This window comes from Mesoplodon densirostris, chromosome 1 (assembly GCF_025265405.1).
Source record: "Mesoplodon densirostris isolate mMesDen1 chromosome 1, mMesDen1 primary haplotype, whole genome shotgun sequence".
Taxonomy (NCBI): domain Eukaryota; kingdom Metazoa; phylum Chordata; class Mammalia; order Artiodactyla; family Ziphiidae; genus Mesoplodon; species Mesoplodon densirostris.
The window spans coordinates 25,572,079-25,594,188 of record NC_082661.1 but is presented as its reverse complement, the minus strand read 5'-3'; the positions used below and the strand labels follow the sequence as shown (position 1 = coordinate 25,594,188).

General features: G+C 47.7%; 1 protein-coding gene across 1 annotated transcript in view; it reads left to right on the top strand.

Moving 5' to 3' along the window:
• The first annotated feature begins 4,994 nt into the window (after window positions 1-4,994).
• SORCS3 (sortilin related VPS10 domain containing receptor 3) overlaps window positions 4,995-22,110 on the top strand; it is a 626,549-nt gene continuing 609,433 nt past the window's right edge. Inside the window, exon 1 of the mRNA XM_060103648.1 lies at window positions 4,995-5,621. Coding sequence (XP_059959631.1) covers window positions 4,995-5,621 — 627 coding nt within the window. The remainder of the gene's footprint in view (window positions 5,622-22,110) is intronic.

Below are 22,110 nucleotides of genomic sequence, written 5' to 3'. Positions count from 1 at the left end.
TCAAACAATAAAAACAAACAGTATTTAGTAAAAGGCGAGCAGAGGGTAAAGATCTTCTGAAGACTGTTACAGCAAGTGAATGTGGTACTCAGCTTGACTGTCAAGACAAAGTGAGAAGACACAGCCATTTTAAGAAAGTCTTTAAGATAGGATGTCAGCTTCACAGGAGAAATCCAATTTTTTCCTGGCTCTAAGTTTTATGAGGAATTTGTCTTTAGAGCCTCATACGACTGCTGAGCATGTTATAAAATATGAGAAACAGGCATAATTGGAATGCTTCCCTATATGTGCCGGATATGGGTGCTGATGGCAAGAGATCTATTAGATTATTAACGGCTTGGAAGAGTGTGTGTGCGCACGTGCACACATGTGCGTTTGTGATATCAGGGAGAAAAAGTAAAGTTTCCCCAAGCATTATTTCACTGTGATGATTAAAAAAAAAAAACTGAAAGAAGCCATATTGAGGTGACATTTTTCTCCAGTTGTTTGTAACAGGCATAGAAACCCAGAGGGAAAATGCATTCTCAGTGAGGCCTTCTTTGCTCTCCCCACTGGGACTGGGTGAGGGCTAATCTTAGCTCTCAACCTGCCTTTCCCAGTTGAAGTAGGCATTATGCCAGCAAAGGAAATGGGAGCCCATTCTAACCCTAGCCCTCTCTTTTAAATTCTAAATCAATATTGGACAGCTCCCATCTTAGAGCAGGAAGACAAAGAATTTGGTGATGATGATAATGAAGATGATGATGACCATGGTGGTGATAATAATGGATACGGTGTCAGGTACTATGGGATAGCAGGGGCAGGATTCTTGGAAGAGCTGGCATTTAAATCAGACCAGAATGGAAATTGTGTCAGAGGACAGATTACAGGTTTAAGAAATACAGTAAGCAAGTTCATGGAGGTGAGAGTGCATGGAATCTTGGACACCATTCTAAAAAGTTTGGACTTCATGGACAATAGTTGGTAATGAAGAGTTTTGAGGAGGGCAATCCATGACATAATCTTCCTTGTGTTTAAAAGGCTATTTCTGCCAACAGTGTGGAGCTGTGCTGTCTAAAGTAATAGCCATTAGTCACCTTATTGAGCATTTGAAATATAGCTAGTCTGAATTGAGATGTGCTGTAGGTGTAAAATACACACTGGATTTTGAAGACTTAGTACAAAAATATGTAAAAATACTTCAAAAATTTTTATGTTGATTACAAGTTGAAATGAAAATATTTGGGATATATTCAGTTCTGTAAAGTATATTATGAACATTAATTTCATTAGTTTCTTTTTACTTTTTAAAATGAGGCTACTAGAAAATTTTAAATTACCTATGTGGCTCACATTATATTTCTACTGGACAGCACAGGTGGAAATATAGGGAGGTCGGCTTGGAGAAGCAAAGAACTGAAGATAGGCATCTATAGCAAAGCCTTAGACCAGAGATGATGAGGGTCAGTTGTAAGGCAGTGACGCTGGGAATAGACAGGAGAGGACAGGTAAAAACTTTTTTTAAATAGAACTTGACACTGATTTTCCTGGATGTGGGGGTTAAAAGAGGGAGGACTTAAGGTTGCATGTTAAATGTCTAGTCTGCATAACTGAGGTGTTGGAGGATGGTTTTTAGAACTTGATGCAGATGGCTTTCAACAGGGATATGCAATGGGGAATTCGGATGTGAAGCTCACAAGAGAGGACACAGTGGGGTTGTAGATTCAGGAGTCACCAGAAAGAGGTGATAGTTGAAGAAGCACAGAAACGGGTGAGAACATGGGGTTTACTCATGGAGAGAAGGTAGGATGAGACCCAGGCATAGAGGATTGCACAGAGGTTGGGGCTCCGAATTTAGGATGTGGAAGAAAGAAGAGAGGCTGGTGAACTTGACTAAGGATGGTCAGGGAGAACCCAGGAGACCCTGATGACATGTAGACCAAGGGAGATCTTTCCAAGTGGAACACGTTTACAAATGCAGGAAGCAGAAGCTGTTGGGCCCATTGTCTCAGGGAGCCACTGGCGGTGTTTGTTGGGATAGGCCTTTGATGAGTCACCTGCAGACAGATGTCAGATTGCAGGAAATCCAGCAGAGGGTGGTTGGTGAGGAAGGGGAGAGTTGCAGAGGTCTGGACACTAGAGAAGGTTGGTGGGGAATGGGAGGCTGCGGTGGGGGGGGGAGGGGCAGCACAGGGCTGAAGGCAAGGACTGTTAGGCAAAGGGCGAAGGAGGGCGAGACTGAAGATAGCAGGAGGATGTGCTAATGGATGGAAAAAGCTAAGAGGGGGAACTGGTGCAGGAAACTCTGTGAAAATGTTGCACCTAGAGTCTTTCATCCATTTTTTTCCCCCAGTATTTTAGAGCCACATATCCATAAGTCCATCTCTAGGATCCGACCTTTCCGTGAGCTCTGTCTGGGTAGGGCTTCCTGCAAGTGGGAGAGAGGGGAGACCCCGCCTTGCTCTTGCAGACAACTGCCCTCTGGGGGTCTGCAGGGAGCTTGGACACCGTACCTCCTCTGTGGGCTTGGGGCTTAGGAGGCCGTACCTTCCCGGGCTGTATGAGCCTCCCGTCCGGGAGCCCTGCCTAAGGGTCCAGACACACACCTTATACTCTGGCATCTACCAGCTCTGCTCAGAGCCCAAGCAGAGCGGAGACTTCGCATGCCTCCCCAAGCCCTGAGCTTCGGCTTGGGCTGCAGCGCCGGGCCTTCCCCGGCAGGGGCGCTGGGAACCCGCGGATGGCCGGCTCCCGTCTAGCGTCTGATCCCGCGCCCACCTCAGCCTTCAGCGCTGGAACTTTTCTCCGGGCGGCCAGTCGCCACTGTCTTTGGAAAGCCCCAGACTCCAAGGACCCACCTCATTCTGAGTGGGACGTTGTCACCGGTGTGGTTCTCTGGTCCAGCCTCATCGGTTCTCAATTTTCCATTTTAGCTCCGGGTGGAAAAGCAAGTTCACGAGGGTGGGGCTCCTGGGAACCGCAGGTGGTCTACCTCCTTGGCAGGCTGATTCCCAGGCACCTCCTCTGCTTCCCGCATCCCTCTTGGCCCTCCCCTGGCGCTCGTTTGCCTCTTCTTTGCTCTCCCCTTTCTTTTTGCACCAGTATCTCGCCTTCTCTCCACCACTTCATTATCTCCCGGCTGGTGTCCCGCTCCCTTTTCTCTTTCTCTAGCTCCCCCTTTGTCCCCCCCACCCCCTTAAACCTTCGCTCCACCTTTCTTTTCTTCCCTCTCCTTGCATTTCCCTCCCTCTCACTCTGCTTTAACCATCTCCCACAAGGTAACTCTTCTGTCTAATCCAGAAGAGGAGGCCTTCACTCTCTCCAAGCTCCCTTGCTCCAACCTACTCCTTTCTTAGCAGTCCCTACTCCTGCTCCACGCGTCTAGGCCTTTTCAACCCCTAGAAATCCTGGGAGCTCCGCGGTGGCGGCGGCGGCAGCTGCACTACTTGCCTGTACTCCTTGCCGGGGGGCCTGTAAACGACATCTCGAGGCTGTCTTTGGGTTTAGCTTCCTCTCTCCAGCTCACCCAAAGTTTTCCTTTTCCTGTGGGCACGAACGGTCCCAGCCCAGGCTGAGTTCCACGCACTCTGGCTCCGCTTCTGCAGCAGGGCACAGTGCGAACTGTTCCTCAGGCCTGCGTGGCGCTGGGCGGGGGACCCTCAAATGGCAGCCTGACACTTTGAAAGAATTGAGCCCTTTCAGAAATTAATCTAAGGAGATGAGGGAGCGACCTCAAAATCGCAGGCGGAAAGATGGGGGCTGGATCCTCCTGGTGGGAGAGACCCCTCTCGACTACTCTCTTTCCCCAGCTCCGGGGCCGGCGCCTCCTCGTTCTCTCCTTTAGCCCCTCGGGAGGCTCCGGGAACAATCCGGTTACGTCCGCAAGCGCTAGGGGACTATGGGTGCGCGGGGCGCCAGGGGGAGCGGGCTGTGCAGAACCGCCTGCCTGGCCTCGCTCACAATATTGCCTTTCAGACGACTCGCAGGTTCCTGGAAATGCAAACACAGCCCGTGTGTGCCTGATCCATGCTCGCCCACAGCCCGAGCGCACCCCTCCCTGCCTCACATCCCATCGTTCACACTAACACGCACACATACGCGTGCAAACGCGCACTCACAGAGCCGCGCGCCCCCGCACACCCAGGCACCCTTGGCTCAGCCAGGTACCCCCACCCTGGGCGCCCGCTGGCCCGCCAGCCTCGGGCGCACCCCCCGCCCCCCCTCACGCACGCGCACGCATGCACTCCCCGAGCCCCCGCACCGGGCGGAGGCACGCGGTGGGAGGGGGGTGGCGGAAGGGACAGGCCAGGGACCTGGGAGCGGAGTCCCCCAGTCCATCCCGCGCTCGCCTTCAGCCAACTGCGTTCCTGCGCGAAGGCTCCAGGCTCCCCTTTGGGTCCCCAACCCGAAGAGTTGGCGCTGAAAACACTTTACCCTCCTCCTCCTCCCTCGAGGCCCCCCAACCCTCCCTGCGCGCCATCTCCCACCCCCACAAAAGGCCCGGACGGTAACCCCCTAAACGCGGCCAGAAGCGGCTCCTAACTCTTCGCTGTGAGCAGGCTGGAGGCTGGGTTTTAGAGAGACCCTGGATTGGGGTCCGTCGCCAGCCACTCCTCCTGGATTGGGCTTCATTTTCATATTTTAAAAGAGGATTTTCGTATTCCCTTTGAGTACTCCTTCTGAAAAAATTTCTGGAAGACCTCGGTGGGAAAGATTTTGCGGGAATCTTGTTTTAAGGAAAAAAAAAAAAAAAGCACCGAAGGGGCATTTATTAATTTTTCTCGGGTTTTGGAATCGCCCCGTGGAGGAGAGAGCAAGCCATCAAGAGCCGGGAGGGAAGAGTGGAGAGGACCAGCAAGGCGACCAGGCCGAGCCACCTCCTTCCCGGCCGCCCCCTCCGCTCTCCCCCGACACACACTCGCTCGCTTACCGGCGCCTGCACACCCCCCGCGCCGACCCGCACCTCGGGCGGGCGCCACACGCTCGGCAGCCCGAGCCGCGGCAGCCGCAGCGGGATGGAGGCGGCGCGCACGGAGCGCCCCGCAGGCTGGCCCCGGGCGCCCCTCGCCCGTACCGGGCTCCTGCTCCTGTCGACGTGGGTCCTGGCCGGCGCCGAGATCACTTGGGACGCAACGGGCGGTCCTGGGCGCCTCGCGGCTCTGGCTTCGCGGTCCCCGGCGCTGCCTCCTCTCTCGCTGCGGGCAGTGGCAAGCCAGTGGCCGGAGGAGCTGGCGAGTGTACGGAGAGGCGCCGCACTGGGGCGCCGGCCGGGGCCGGAGCCACTGCCCCAGCCAGGCGGAGGCAGCGGCAGAAAGAAGCAGGGAGAAGCCGGAGGGCTGTTGCCGGCAGGCGCGCAGTGGGGACGGGGCATCTCGGCTCCTGGCAAGCCTGGCGGTACAAGGAGTCGTCGCCGGGCGCAGTCCCCCAGTGCCCTGGAACGCGGAGACACCCAGGCTACTGTCTTAGCCGATGGTTCCAAAGGAAGCCGCTCTCTGGCCAAGGGTCTCCGGGAGGAGGTGAAGGCACCACGGGCTGGGGGGTCGGCGGCCGAAGAGCTCCGGCTACCCAGCACCTCGTTCGCGCTGACCGGGGACTCGGCCCACAACCAAGCCATGGTGCACTGGTCGGGACACAACAGCAGCGTGAGTACCCACCCGGCGGCGGATCTCTCTGCCGACAGCGAGGGAAAATGGGGGGGCGGGAACGATGGGCAGATTAGTTGCTCTGGGTCTAGGTGGAGGCAGGGGCAGGGGGACTCCTCGACTTTCAGACGGACTGGTTCATCCCTCTTTCCCCACACCCCCAACAGGTTAGTGGAGTTTGTTGTAAGACAGCCTGTGCTTTTGTTTACCGGAGACCCTAGGATTGGGGCCGCCCGGAGGGGAGAAGAAGAAGAGGTCCTTAAAGGGATCAGTGACCACTTTCTCTGGTACTTGGCTGGGAGAGTCAGTTTTCCTGTCGTGGGTGTGTGTGATTTCTTGGAGGAGGACACAGATTGATTTGGGGAAAGAACCGCTGGATAGACTGACGGGTTTCTGCGACTGCCCGGGCTTCCCCCCTTTCCCCTCCAATAACGCGAAGGACTCTGGTACTCCTGCCCGCCGGGCTTAGGATGCTGCCTCGGGCTCCAGGCGCACTTTCTCCCAGCCTTAGGGGAGGCTGGGCCTTCAGGCAACACTGATTCCCCCTTCAAAACCCAGGCAGCATACAGCTGATTCACTTTGTTAGTTATACAGCGGAAACTAGCACAACACTGTAAAGCAATTATAGTCCAATAAATATGTTAAAAATAAAATAGAACAAACAACCCAGGCAGCTGCCCCGAAAATCTATAGGAGGGGCAGAAAAAAAAAAGTTTAAAGTGTGAAGTGAAATTCAGCACCCATCTTGCACCCCTCGTTCTCACGCAAGCACAAGCACACGTAAGTCACTGAGCAAAATACTCGCTCCGGCCGCTGAGTCCTGCAACGACAAACCCGCCAAGTGGAGTTGGGTCCCGATGCTTTCTGTGCACCTTTCCACGCCTCTCTCTCCGCTGCCAGGTTAACCTGGAAGCTGCTGTACGAGAGGTGGCGCCCTGGAGTCCACGCCGCGGCTCCGGCGCCCGCGGCCAGGCACCAGGCGCAGAGCTCGGGCCGGAGGAGCTCCCCACCCTACCCACCCCAGCTGGCAGCCAGCGCGTGCAGTCCAGCCCAGGATCCGCGGGGGATGGCCCTCGGGGAAGAGAGGGGATGGCCTCCGACGATTTACTCCACTCCCCTGCCTTCCTCGGCCCCCACTTCAGCCAGTCCTGCAAAAATCCTTTCCTCATCTCTGAGGATCAGATCCGAGCCCGGCACTGGGCAGAGTCTGGAGGATGACAGATGTCTGTACTGGCAGCTTTGGGGAACTCATTTGATGGGAAAGCACAGCCCCCGCTCCCTTTATATTTCTTTTCATGAGTGACATTAAAGATTTCCCTGGGAAATTTTCGCCTGGGGGGTGTCACGGGGGTGAGTTGGTGAATAACAGGAAAGCCAGAAGTCCGCAGAGAGCAGCACATCAGCAATACCGAGCACAGATTTCCTGGTTCTTACTGACGCACAGCACCACGCAGGCAGCCCAGCCTGGGTTGGAAGCATTTGGGCAGTCCAGCTTACCAGCAGCGTGGTGGCTGACTCTACCTGCCTCCAGTGAAGGCCCCCCATAGCTTCGCAGTGGACAGCTCTGGACTTGGGCGGTGGGCAACGTGTGCATTTGGAGGGCTGGGTGATTGAGGACTTACAAGTCCCGGAAGGAGTGAGTGTGTGTGTGTGTGTGTGTGTGTGTGTGTGTGTGTGTGTAGAGAGAGGTAATTCTCTGACCGCAGGGATTGTGACTGTCAACTTCCTTTTAGTCTGATAGTGAGGAATTGTGTGTATGTGTATTATTTTGTTCGTGTTCTTACTCCATGAGGAGATGGACAGGATGTGTGGAAGTAAATGTACCCCTAGGAGAAGGAGGAGGCGATGTCTTCACAGATCTGTGATTTTAACACTGCCACATTTGGACAATATAAATTCACTCTGCCTAAAGAGTTTTTTTATGTTTCTGCTTTTATTTTAAGGATCATTTTCATGTGTTGACAAATTCCCTGAAGATGGGTCGTTAAAGAGGGCTTTCTGCAAGTAGTAATTAAATGTGCATGGCCTTCTCTGCCCATCCTCAAGGCAGTTATACAGCAGAGGAAGTGAGGGGGCCAGTTTAGCCCTATACCCCCCAGGGAAATGGCTCTTCAGTTCAAAGGGGCTGCAGAGGGCCTGAGGAGTGGATCCGTTGGCCTCGGCATCCTTAGGGACAGTGATGCGATTTGGGCCGTTCATTAAAAGCTCCTCAGGGGTTCATTGGTTGTGCTCATGGCCAGTCTTACCGTCCAAGCGAAGGACAAGGCAGCACAGGTGAGTGCAGGGACCCCATGGTGTCTACTCTCTCTGGTCCAGAGAGCTACCGCCTCTTTAGCTCTTGGGCTGGACCTGCCTCTTTTGATGATGCTTCACAGGCAATTCCAGCGAGAAGGGCTTCTTTGAGTGTAGGTCTGTGCTGCTCTGAGGAAGATGAGGAAACAGGTTAACATGGCCCTGCCTTTGAGAGACTTTAAGGAAACAACCCTGGGGGAGGAGCTAGGAAACCAGTTTCTGCAACATTACCCAGTTGGTTTCTTTCTCCCCTCCTCCTTTCCTGAGGACAGCAAAAGAAGGCGCTGTTAAAATAAAGCCAGGGGGCTTACCTGGTGGCGCAGTGGTTGGGAGTCCGCCTGCCGATGCAGGGGACACAGGTTCGTGCCCGTTCCGGGAGGATCCCACATGCTGCGGAGCGGCTGGGCCCGTGAGCCATGGCTGCTGAGCCTGCGCGTCCGGAGCCTGTGCTGTGCAATGGGAGAGGCCACAGCAGTGAGCGGCCCGCATACCACAAAATAAAAAAAAAAAAAAAAAAAAATAAAGCCAGGGTGAGGAGTGATGCAGATGATGTCCCTTCTGGAACTTCCCTTTATCATTGGTTTCAAAGTGGTTGGAGATGTCCCCAAGGCAGAGAACATGGGTCCTTGCACCAAGCTCTTTTGACATGAAAAGAGAATTCCATGTTCCCTTCCGACATAAAGGGTGTTAAACATGTCCTTCTCTGGGAAGGCCACCAGTTTAATTGTTAACACATTGTGAGGCTTCCTGCTCTCCCTCCAAGTGCTTCTGGTAGACCTTATTCCTGGCGTGAGGTCCTTTCTGGGGAGAGTTTCCAGTTACCCCGTATAATGGAAAATTGAACTCCACTCTGGCCGTTTCCGTTCAGGCATAAGGAAGTGGACGTGCAAGGGAAGCACCTCCACCCCGCACTATGTGCCCAGCATGTGCCCAGGGGCTGAGACTCTCATTCTAGGCTTCAGTCACATATTCACTTTGGTCCCCGGAGTGGGGTGGGATAGCTTGGAGGGCAATGGGGGAGGCGCCCAGCAGGCTTGAGCCAGGAGGGGATGGAATCTGGGTCCCCCTCTGACCTTTCTTGCCCTGCCAGGTGTTTTGGGGGAGAGGTGACTGGGCTTGAGTTTGGAGCCTGTACTCTGCCTTATCCATTGGGCCACCAGGGCTGATTGGAGCCTATAGTCTGGAAGAGCGATTTGCCTTTCTCTCTGGTTGTCTCCAGCTGAGATCCTGGTGATTAATGGGCTAGAGAGTGTTTCACAAACACCCAAAGAGAGTCCAGACCCTGTGGCTGACAGGGATACAGAAAAACACATCATTCTGCTCTTCTCCTTCAAAAGAAGAAAGGCGCCTCCTTGCTTGGTCAGTGAGTTGGCAAATGGCTCTGGAGAGTGGAAAGCTGTGAAGACAACAGCCCACTTTCCGGGCTCCCTCGGCATTGTAAGCCTTGATGGGGATCCCCTATTCTGGTGCTGAGGTGAGAATGCTGCACCCTCCTGTAGATTGATCCCCATGCCTTTCCTGCAGCTCACTCCCAGAGAGAGCGATTTGCAGGCTGCTACCCCTGCAGTGTGTCTGGTTGGAAGGGCTTGCCAGATAATATTCAATTCATGTGCCCAACTCTGCACCTTGGTGAAGAGAAACAGGGAGATGCTGATAACCTGGCGTCCTTACCCTGCTAGCAGGGGGAACACACAGACTCTCCCAGGCATGATTTCATACCCTTAACTAATTCAGCTGGACGGTGTTCTAAAATATTTACTCTTAATGTGCAAAATAGTGACAGATTTGATCAGATTAATTGTGTTTCACTCACTGGAGCATCTAATTGTGGCTCCCAAACAGATTTTTCAAATAGCTTTTGGCTGGGTTGTCTAACCTTCTCGTCCCCGCGTCATGATATCTTAATGTATTTTGCCTTCTCAGAGGCTTAATAAAGAAGCTTGCCACAAGCTCAATATCAAAAAAGCAAACAACTGAATCCAAAAATGGGCAGAAGACCTAAATAGACATTTCTCCAAAGAAGATATACAGCTTGCCAACAAACACATGAAAGGATGCTCAACATCACTAATCATCAGAGAAATGCAAATGAAAACTACAATGAGGTATCACGTCACACCAGTCAGAATGGCCATCATCAAAAAACCTACAAATAATAAACGCTGAAGAGGGTGTGGAGAAAAGGGAACACTCTTGCACTGTTGGTGGGAATGTAAATTGATACAGCCACTATGGAGAACAGTATGGAGGTTCCTTTAAAAACTAAAAATAGAATTACCATATGACCCAGCAATCCCACTACTGGATATATACCCAGAAAAAACCATAATTCAAAGAGAGTCATGTACCACAGTGTTCATTGCAGCTCTATTTACAATAGCCAGGACATGGAAGCAACCTAAGTGTACATTGACAGATGAATGGATAAAGAAGATGTGGCATATATATACAATGGAATATTACTCAGCCATAAAAAGAAACGAAATTGAGTTCTTTGTAGTGAGGTGGATGGACCTAGAGTCTGTCATACAGAGTGAAGTAAGTCAGAAAGAGAAAAACAAATACCGTATGCTAACACATATATATGGAATCTAAAAAACAAAAACAAAAAAAACGTTCTGAAGAACCTGGGGCAGGACAGGAATAACAACACAGACGTATAGAATGGACTCGAGGACGCAGGGAGGGGGAAGGGACGAAGCTGGGATGAAGTGAGAGAGTGGCATGGACTTACAGATACTGCCAACTGTAAAATAGAGAGCTAGTGGGAAGCGGCCACTTAGCACAGGAGATTAGCTTGGTGCTTTGTGACCACCTAAAGGGGAGGGATAGGGAGGGTGGGAGGGAGATGAAAGAGGGAGGAAAAATGGGGATATATGTATATGTATAGCTGATTCACTTTGTTATACAGCAGAAACTAACACAACATTGTAAAGCAATTCTACTCCAATAAAGATGTTAAAAAAAAAAAAAAAAGCCTGCCACAGAAGCTGTTCTTCAGGGGTTTGCCAAAAAGAATCTGTTTTTAATTAATATTACAAGGGGAGCCATCTCAGTTGAGATGTAGCTGGGAGATGCTGGGGGACATAACAGCACTTACTGCTCCTGGTCACCGTAGGCCCTGGGGTGGTGAGTGGAGGGGCCGCGCACCGGCTGTTTGCCTGCTCTGCGTTTTCTCTGATGGCCCGGTTACAGGGAATGATTTGCTTCTCAGATCCTGCAGTGATTTCCGAGGTAAGCAGAAGTTGCAAACTCCTTAATTGGGAGGCCCAATTTAATGAGGGCAGAAATGCAGCGGTTGGAACTCGCTTTGTAGTTGGCAGAGAAGGAACGCGGGAAGTGGCTTCTCAGATTGTGTTGGATTTAAGGGAAGGGAGTTGTGTGGCAGGGAGGCTGAGGAGGGAGCGGGGGCAGAAGGGAGAACTGCTCTTTCCTGGGCTGTGTAAATCCTACTGTAACTGGGGGCACTTTGGAACCCGGTGATCATCCTCTAGGGAGCAGAGAGGTGTGACAGAGCTGGATGGCTGAAATAGGAGGGTGTGTCTGGAGGGTTTATCCAAGGCCAGGTACACCAAGGCCTGGGGGCTGGACTCGCCTGTTGATTTCCTGCTTCCTTTGGCCTCTTGGCTGGCTTGAGACACTTCCCTATAAGGAGAAAATGTCAAAGGATGAATTTTCAGCAAGTTTGGGGGAAAAGAGGTCTTGTGAAGTTGGAGGTGGAAAGTGTAGCATGCCAGTGCCTGGTGGGCCACTTTGGGTAAGCAGCAGTGGCACTATGGGATGGATGGCCTTCAGCTAACCACGGTCATCCCCCTGTTGTGGTGGGTTACTGAGAGAAGGGTCTGGATGCTGCTCTGACTTTGTTGGCAGAGAGTGGAGACGAGAGAGCTCTGCTTTACACGCAGTAGAGAAACTCAACTGTGTTTGACCAAGTTGGTGAATGAGTGAGTCCCAAGTCTCATTGAGCAGAGGCTATGAAGGGATTGAAAACCCTTGCCCCTTGGGATAGTGATGATTCCTTTCTCAGGTTGTTCATAACTTGACAGGTCCTATAATCAGGAGCATTTCACCCAGGACGTCTCCATTCTCGCTTGAGAACCTTTAGCCTCTTGAATTAAACTCCAGAGTCCTTTAGCCGGCCATTCAAGGCTCTTCACTGCGTATGTCCTGGATCTGCTTCTGCAACTCTGCATCTGACTGTTCCCTGATGGGCCCCTTCACTCTAGCCAAGGCAGCCCCTTCATTGTCCCAGACCCCTTCTTGACTCAAGCCTTTGCTCTTAAGGTCTCCTCCACTCAGGATACCCCTCTATCTCTATTGAGATGCACCCATTACTCATGGCTCTGTTTAAGATTCAAACATGCTTCTCTATAGAACCTTTCTTAGAAGCATTTATTTTTCTTCCTCCTAACTGTTTATAGAATTTACAGCCTGTACCACACATTTGATTATGTTTAGTTTGCACTTGGTTATTTTATGAGTGTTTTGAAGGTGAGGGATGAGGGATAAAATGCTTACACCAGCACCTCACCCCCACACCTACTGTGAGTTCTGCTTTTCTCGTGTGTGCCTTGTGACCTGTGGCCCGGTGCTTGGCACGTAGCTCAGTACATACTTGCTGAGCTGACCCTGGGAACTGGACAGTGCCCTAGCCGCCCGGGGAGGATGGCTGACACTGTCTCTTCATAGCACTGAGTTTGAACACCTGGCTTATTATTTTGTATACAACTTTTAACATAAGATATAGAGGCATCTCTACCCCACTTAGTAAGAGTATGGAAATAGGGATGAGTCAACAATCCTGGCTTCTTCCTCATGTGCTTCAGAGATCACATGGACTCACATAAGATATTCAGCCATTTGCCAAGTGTTCACTCTGTGTGTGGCAGTGTTTTGGGGACTGTGGGGTTGGTAGGGCTGTGATGGAGGGCGAGACAAAGAAGGATAAGACAGCATTTGCCTCAAGGTCCTTCTAATATGCTTTGGGTATAGGCTGCTCTTCTGTAAAGTTAAATAACACATGACAACAAGACAGATATCATGGGGTGATGTGTGGTTAATTGTCAAGTGGTCGTTTCAGGCTATGAGCTCAGAGGAGAGGAGATCACTATGGGAGATGCTACAGGCATCTTAGACCGACAGAATGTCAAGGCTGGAAGTGCACTTGGGAATTGTTTTCATCACATCATTCAGCATAGAGATGAAGGGTATGAGGCTCAGACAGAAACACAGTACCCTATAGCGTGGACTCTCTCCTGGTCTTTCTCTCTGTAGCCATCCCCTATGCACTCCTGGTTTTCTCCTTTCTCCTTGCTTTTACAGACCATTTTCCTTCTAAGAGGACTCATTTTCATTCAAGTGAGGTAGGGTGCTGCCCATTTTATAGGTAGGATAGAGTGAGGCCTAGGATGAGTATACACAAGGCTAGCCAGAGAGGCTTAGGAATAGATTCCTCCCTCCTGTTTCCTGGCTGTGTCCTATGGCCATCCTGCCTACCTACCCAGTGGCTGCAGACAGTAAGTACCAGCTGCTTATATATACAATCTGTATCTTACTAACTGTTGTTAATGGGGGCCTTTTGTGGGTCACCTTGTTGAGTCAGTGAGTGAACCAAGCCTGGTTGCATCATCAGGAACATTTTCGCTCATTTATTTTGATCAGTGTAGTTTGGCTTTATTTATGGAAATGCTGTTCTTTATAGTATGCTAATAAACATACCATAGTAAATTTCCAAAAAGTAATGGAGTCTAAGAACTTCAGGATTGCACAGGTAGCTTTCTGCTATTAACTCCTTGCTGGAGAGCAGAGGAAACCATTCCTACTGGGTTGGGGTGAGAGGACCCGGAGCTAGCCGTTTAGGGCTGTTGGTGAGCAAATCTGTGCCCATTGCTACGCAGGGGCCTGGTACTTGGCCTGTGCTGGAAGAGAACCTAGTTTAGGGGAAAAGCTGGACATAGTTATATAGGGTCATCAAGGGTCTTGTTAGGTTGTAGGTTACTTACCCTGGGTATGATTGTATGACTTGTGTGAATTCATACTTGTGGAGGGTTTTCATCATGAATGCCATCCTCTTCAGGATATATTAGGATCAGAGGTAGACTGGGAACAAGAAACAAAGCCATATAGTAAACAGGAGCAAGGGTTCTGGAGCTGGATGCCTGGGTTTGAATCCTGCCTCTGTCTCTCTCTCCTCTCTCTCTCTCTTTTTTTTTTTTGATTAAGTTGAATTTAGTCTTTAAAAAATTGAAATATAGTTGCTGTACAGTATTATATAGGTTACAGGTATACAATATTGTGATTCACGGTTTTTAAAGGTTATCCTCCATTAATAGTTATTATAAAATATTGGCTATCTTCCCTGTGTTGTACAGTATATCCTTGTAGCTTATTTTATACCTAATAGTTTATACCTCTTACTCCCCCACCCCTATATTGCCCCTTCCCGCTTCCCTCTACCCACTGGGAGCCACTAGTTTGTTCTCTATATCTGTGAGTCTGCTTCTTTTTTGTCATATTTACTAATTTGTTATATATTTTTAGATTCCACATATAAGTGATGTCATACACCATTTGTCTTTCTCTGACTTACTTCACCTAGCATAATGCCCTCTAAGTCCATCCATGTTGCTGCAAATGGCAACATTTCATTCTTCTTTATGGCTGAGTAGTATTTCATTGTGTATGTATATATGTATATATACCACATCTTCTTTATCCACTCATCTGTTGATAGACACTTAGGTTGCTTCCATGTCTTAGCAATTATAAATAATGCTGCTGTGAACATTGGGGTGCATGTATCTTTTTGAATTAGTGTTTTGGGGTTTTTTTTTTGGATATATACCCAGGAGTGAGATTTCTGGGTCATATGATAGTTCTATTTTTAGTTTTTTGAGGAAGCTCCCTATTGTTTTCCATGGTGGCTGCACTAATTTACATTCCCACCAACAGTGTAGCAGGGTTCCCTTTTCTCCACATCCTTGCCAGCATTTATTTGTTGTCTTTTTGATGACAGCCACTCTGACAGGTGTGAGGTGATACCTCATTGTGGTTTTGATTTGCATTTCCCTAATGATTAATGATGTTGAACACCTTCTCGTGTGCCCATTGGCCATCTGCCTGTCTTCTTTGGAGAAATGTCTATTCAGTTCTCCCGCCCATATTTTTTTCCTGCCCATTTTTAAATTGGGTTGTCTGCCTCTGTCTCTTAATAGCTGTGTGACATTGGGCAAGTTGTCACCCTCTCTTGTCTATTTTTTCATCTGCAAAAGGGAGTGATAATAATAGTACCTCTCACATTGGGCTATTTTAAGGTTTAAATAAGATATTGTACATAGCAAAGTGTTTAAAAGAAATGCCTGGAAGATGGCGGAAGAGTAAGACGCGGAGATCACCTTCCTCCCCACAGATACACCAGAAATACAGCTACACGTGCAACAACTCCTACAGAACAACTACTGAACGCTGGCAGAAGACCCCAGACCTCCCAAAAGGCAAGAAACTCCCCACATACCTGGGTAGGGCAAAGCAGAGAGATTCCCGCAGAGAGGAGCGGTGCCGAGCGGCACTCACCAGCCCGAGAGGCTTGTCTGCTCCCCCGCCGGGGCGGGCGGCGCTGGAGCTGAGGCTCGGGCTTCGGTCAGAGCGCAGGGAGAGGACTGGGACTGGCGGCGAGAACTCAGCCTGAAGGGGGCTAATGTGCCACAGCTAGCCGGGAGGGAGTCCGGGAAAACTCTGGAGCTGCCGAAGAGGCAGGAGACTTTTTCTTCCCTCTTGGTTTCCTGGTGCGCGAGGAGAGGGGATTAAGAGCGCCGCGTAAAGGAGCTCCAGAGACGGGCGCGAGTCGCGGCTGAAAGCGCGGAGCCCAGAGACGGGCGTGGGACGCTGGGGCTGCTGCTGCCGCCGCCAAGAAGCCTGTGTGCGAGCGCAGGACACTGTCCACACCGCCCTTCCGGGAGCCTGTGCAGCCTGCCACTGCCGGGGTCCCGGGATCCAGGGGCGGCTTCCCTGGGAGAACGCACGGCCCGCCCCGGGCTGGTGCAACGTCACGCCGACCTCTGCCGCTGCAGGCACGCCCCGCACTCCGTGCCCCTCCCTCCCGCCCGGCCTGAGTGAGCCAGAGTCCCCGAAGAGGCTGCTCCTTTAACCCTGTCCTGTCTGAGCGAAGAACAGACGCCCTCCGGTGACCTACACGCAGAGGCGGGGCCAAATCCAAAGCTGAGACCCAGGAGCTGTGAGAACAAAGAAGAGAAAGGGAAACCTCTCCCAGCAGCCTCAGAAGCAGCGGATTAAAGCTCCACAATCAACTTGATGTACCCTGCATCTGTGGAATACATGAATAGACAACAAATCATCCCAAATTGAGGAGCCAGGAGTCAGTGCTGTGCCTCTGAGGTGGGAGAGCCAACTTCAGGACACTGGTCCACAAGAGACCTCCCAGCTCCACATAATATCAAACGGCGAAAATCTTCCAGAGATCTCCATCTCAACACCAGCACCCAGCTTCACTCAACGACCAGCAAGCTACAGTGCTGGACACCCTATGCCAAACAACTAGCAAGACAGGAACACAACACCACCCATTAGCAGAGAGGCTGCCTCAAATCATAAAAAGTCCGCAAACACCCCAAAACACACCACCAGACGTGGACCTGCCCACCAGAAAGACAAGATCCAGCCTCATCCACCAGAACACAGGCAGTAGTCCCCTCCACCAAGAAGCCTACACAACCCACTAAACCAACCTTAGCCACTGGGGACAGACACCAAAAACAACGGGAACTACGAACCTGCAGCCTGCAAAGAGGAGACCCCAAACACAGTAACATAAGCAAAATGAGAAGACAGAAAAACACACAGCAGGAGAAGGAGCAAGAAAAAAACCCACCAGACCTAACAAATGAAGAGGTAATAGGCAGTCTATCTGAAAAAGAATTCAGAATAATGATGGTAAAGATGATCCAAAATCTTGGAAATAGAATAGACAAAATGCAAGAAACAGTTAACAAGGACCTAGAAGAACTAAAGACGAATCAAGCATCGATTAAAAACACAATAAATGAAATAAAAAATACTCTAGATGGGATCAATAGCAGAATAACTGAGGCAGAAGAACGGATAAGTGAGGTGGAAGATAAAATAGTGGAAATAACTGCTGCACAGCAAAATAAAGAAAAAAGAATGAAAAGAACAGAGGACAGTCTCAGAGACCTCTGGGACAACATTAAACGCACCAACATTTGAATTATAGGGGTTCCAGAAGAAGAAGAGAAAAAGAAAGGGACTGAGAAAATATTTGAAGAGATTATAGTTGAAAACTTCCCTAATATGGGAAAGGAAATAGTTAATCAAGTCCAGGAGGCACAGAGAGTCCCTTACAGAATAAATCCAAGGAGAAATACACCAAGACACATATTAATCAAACTGTCAAAAATTAAACACAAAGAAATCATATTAAAAGCAGCAAGGCAAAAACAACAAATAACACACAAGGGAATCCCCATCAGGATAACAGCTGATCTCTCAGCAGAAACTCTACAAGCCAGAAGGGAGTGGCAGGACATACTTAAAGTGATGAAGGAGAAAAACCTGCAACCAAGATTACTCTACCCAGCAAGGATCTCATTCAGATTTGATGGAGAAATTAAAACCTTTACAGACAAGCAAAAGCTGAGAGAGTTCAGCACCACCAAACCAGCTTTACAACAAATGCTAAAGGAACTTCTCTAGGCAAGAAACACAACAGAAGGAAAAGAACTACAATAACGAACCCAAAACAATTAAGAAAATGGGAATAGGAACATACATATCAATAATTACCTTAAATGTAAATGGACTAAATGCTCCCACCAAAAGACACAGACTGGCTGAATGGATACAAAAACAAGACCCATATATATGCTGTCTACAAGAGACCCACTTCAGACCTAGAGATACATACAGACTGAAAGTAAGGGGATGGAAAAAGATATTCCATGCAAATGGAAACCAAAAGAAAGCTGGAGTAGCAATTCTCATATCAGACAAAATAGACTTTAAAATAAAGACTACTAGAAGAGACAAAGAAGGACACTACATAATGATCAAGGGATCAATCCAAGAAGAAGATATAACAATTGTAAATATTTATGCACCAAACATAGGAGCACCTCAATACATAAGGGAAATATTAACAGCCATAAAAGGAGAAATCGACAGTAACACAATCATAGTAGGGGACTTTAACACCCCACTTTCACCACTGGACAGGTCATCCAAAATGAAAATAAACAAGGAAACACAAGCTTTAAATGATACATTAAACAAGATGGACTTAATTGATATTTATAGGACATTCCATCCAAAAACAACAGAATACACATTTTTCTCAAGTGCTCATGGAACATTCTCCAGGATAGATCATATCTTGGGTCACAAATCAAGCCTTGGTAAATTTAAGAAAATTGAAATTGTATCAAGTATCTTTTCCGACCACAATGCTATGAGACTAGATATCAATTACAGGAAAAGAGCTGTAAAACATACAAACACATGGAGGCTAAACAATACACTACTTAATAACGAAGTGATCACTGAAGAAATCAAAGAGGAAATTAAAAAATACCTAGAAACAAATGACAATGGAGACACGACGACCCAAAACCTATGGGACGCAGCAAAAGCAGTTCTAAGAGGGAAGTTTATGGCAATACAATCCCACCTTAAGAAACAGGAAATATCTCGAATAAACAACCTAACCTTGCACCTAAAGCAATTAGAGAAAGAAGAACAAAAACATCCCAAAGTTAGCAGAAGGAAAGAAATCATAAAAATCAGATCAGAAATAAATGAAAAAGAAATGAAGGAAACGATAGCAAAGATCAATAAAACTAAAAGCTGGTTCTTTGAGAAGATAAACAAAATTGATAAACCATTAGCCAGACTCATCAAGAAAAAAAGGGAGAAGACTCAAATCAATAGAATTAGAAATGAAAAAGGAGAAGTAACAACTGACACTGCAGAAATACAAAAGATCATGAGAGATTACTACAAGCAACTCTATGCCAATAAAATGGACAACCTGGAAGAAATGGACAAATTCTTAGAAATGCACAACCTGCCAAGACTGACTCAGGAAGAAATAGAAAATATGAATAGACCAATCACAAGCACTGAAATTGAAACTGTGATTAAAAATCTTCCAACAAACAAAAGCCCAGGACCAGATGGCTTCACAGGCGAATTCTATCAAGCATTTAGAGAAGAGCTAACACCTATCCTTCTCAAACTCTTCCAAACAATTTCAGAGGAAGGAACACTCCCAAACTCATTCTACGAGGCCACCATCACCTTGATACCAAAACCAGACAAGGATGTCACAAAGAAAGAAAACTACAGGCCAATATCACTGATGAACATAGATGCAAAAATCCTCAACAAAATACTAGCAAACAGAATCCAACAGCACATTAAAAGGATCATACACCATGATCAAGTGGGGTTTATTCCAGGAATGCAAGGATTCTTCAATATACGCAAATCAATCAATGTGATACACCATATTAACAAGTTGAAGGAGAAAAACCATATGATCATCTCAATAGATGCAGAGAAAGCTTTTGACAAAATTCAACACCCATTTATGATAAAAACCCTGCAGAAAGTAGGCATAGAGGGAACTTTCCTCAACATAATAAAGGCCATATATGACAAACCCACAGCCAGCATCGTCCTCAATGGTGAAAAACTGAAACCATTTCCACTAAGATCAGGAACAAGACAAGGTTGCCCACTCTCACCACTCTTATTCAACCTAGTTTTGGAAGTTTTAGCCACAGCAATCAGAGAAGAAAAGGAAATAAAAGGAATCCAAATGGGAAAAGAAGAAGTAAAGCTGTCACTGTTTGCAGATGACATGATACTATACATAGAGAATCCTAAAGATGCTACCAGAAAACTACTAGAGCTAATCAATGAATTTGGTAAAGTTGCAGGATACAAAATTAATGCACAGAAATCTCTGGCATTCCTATATACTAATGATGAAAAATCTGAAAGTGAAATCAAGGAAACACTCCCATTTACCATTGCAACAAAAAGAATAAAATATCTAGGAATAAACCTACCTAAGGAGACAAAAGACCTGTATGCAGAAAATTATAAGACACTGATGAAAGAAATTAAAGATGATACAAACAGATGGAGAGATGTACCATGTTCTTGGATTGGAAGAATCAACATTGTGAAAATGACTCTACTACCCAAAGCAATCTACAGATTCAATGCAATACCTATCAAACTACCAATGGCATTTTTCACAGAACTAGAACAAAAAATTTCACAATTTGTATGGAAACACAAAAGACCCCGAATAGCCAAAGCAATCTTGAGAACGAAAAATGGAGCTGGAGGAATCAGGCTCCCTGACTTCAGACTATACTACAAAGCTACAGTAATCAAGACAGTATGGTACTGGCACAAAAACAGAAAGATAGATCAATGGAACAGGATAGAAAGCCCAGAGATAAACCCACGGACATATGGTCACCTTATCTTTGATAAAGGAGGCAGGAATGTACAGTGGAGAAAGGACAGTCTCTTCAATAAGTGGTGCTGGGAAAACTGGACAGGGACATGTAAAAGTATGAGATTAGATCACTCCCTAACACCATACACAAAAATTAGCTCAAAATGGATTAAAGACCTAAATGTAAGGCCAGACACTATCAAACTCCTAGAGGAAAACATAGGCAGAACACTCTATGACATAAATCACAGCAAGATCCTTTTTGACCCATCTCCTAGAGAAATGGAAATAAAGACAAAAATAAACACATGGGACCTAATGAAACTTCAAAGCTTTTGCACAGCAAAGGAAACCATAAACAAGACGAAAAGACAACCCTCAGAATGGGAGAAAATATTTGCAAATGAAGCAACTGACAAAGGATTAATCTCCAAAATTTATAAGCAGCTCATGCAGCTCAATAGCAAAAAAACAAACAACCCAATCCAAAAATGGGCAGAAGACCTAAATAGACATTTCTCCACAGAAGATATACAGACAGCCAACAAACACATGAAAGGATGCTCAACATCTTTACTCATTAGAGAAATGCAAATCAAAACTACAATGAGATATCATCTCACACCAGTCAGAATGGCCATCATCAAAAAATCTAGAAACAATAAATGCTGGAGAGGGTGTGGAAAAAAGGGAACACTCTTGCACTGCTGGTGGGAATGTGAATTGGTACAGCCACTATGGAGAACAGTATGGAGGTTCCTTAAAAAACTACAAATAGAACTACCATATGACCCAGCAATCCCACTACTGGGCATATACCCTGAGAAAACCATAATTCAAAAAGAGACATGTACCAAAATGTTCATAGCAGCCCTATTTACAATAGCCCGGAGATGGAAACAACCTAAGTGTCCATCATCGGATGAATGGATAAAGAAGATGTGGCACATATATACAATGGAATATTACTCAGCCATAAAAAGAAATGAAATTGAGCTATTTGTAATGAGGTGGATGGACCTAGAGTCTGTCATACAGAGTGAAGTAAGTCAGAAAGAGAAAGACAAATACTGTATGCTGACACATATATATGGAATTTAAGAAAAAAATGTCATCAAGAACATAGGGGTAAGACAGGAATAAAGACACAGACCTACTAGAGCATGGACTTGAGGATATGGGGAGGGGGAAGGGTAAGCTGTGAAAGAGCGGCATGGACATATATACACTACCAGATGTAAGGTAGAGAGCTAGTGGGAAGCAGCCGCATAGCACAGGGAGATCAGCTCGGTTCTTTGTGACTGCCTGGAGGGGTGGGATAGGGAGGGTGGGAGGGAGATGCAAAAGGGAGGGGATATGGGAACATATGTATATGTATAACTGATTAAATTTGTAAAATAAAAAAAAAAAAAAAAAAAAAAAAAAAAAAAAAGAAATGCCTGACCTGTAGTTAGTCCTCCAGATATTTTAGTTAGTTTAGTTGTTATTCTTTTTTTTTTTTTTTTTTTTCTTTTTGCGGTATGTGGGCCTCTGACTGTTGTGGCCTCTCCCGTTGCGGAGCACAGGCTCCGGATGCGCAGGCCCAGCGGCCATGGCTCACGGGCCCAGCCGCTCCGCGGCATATGGGATCCTCCCAGACCGGGGCACGAACCCGTATCCCCTGCATCGGCAGGCGGACTCTTAACCACTTGC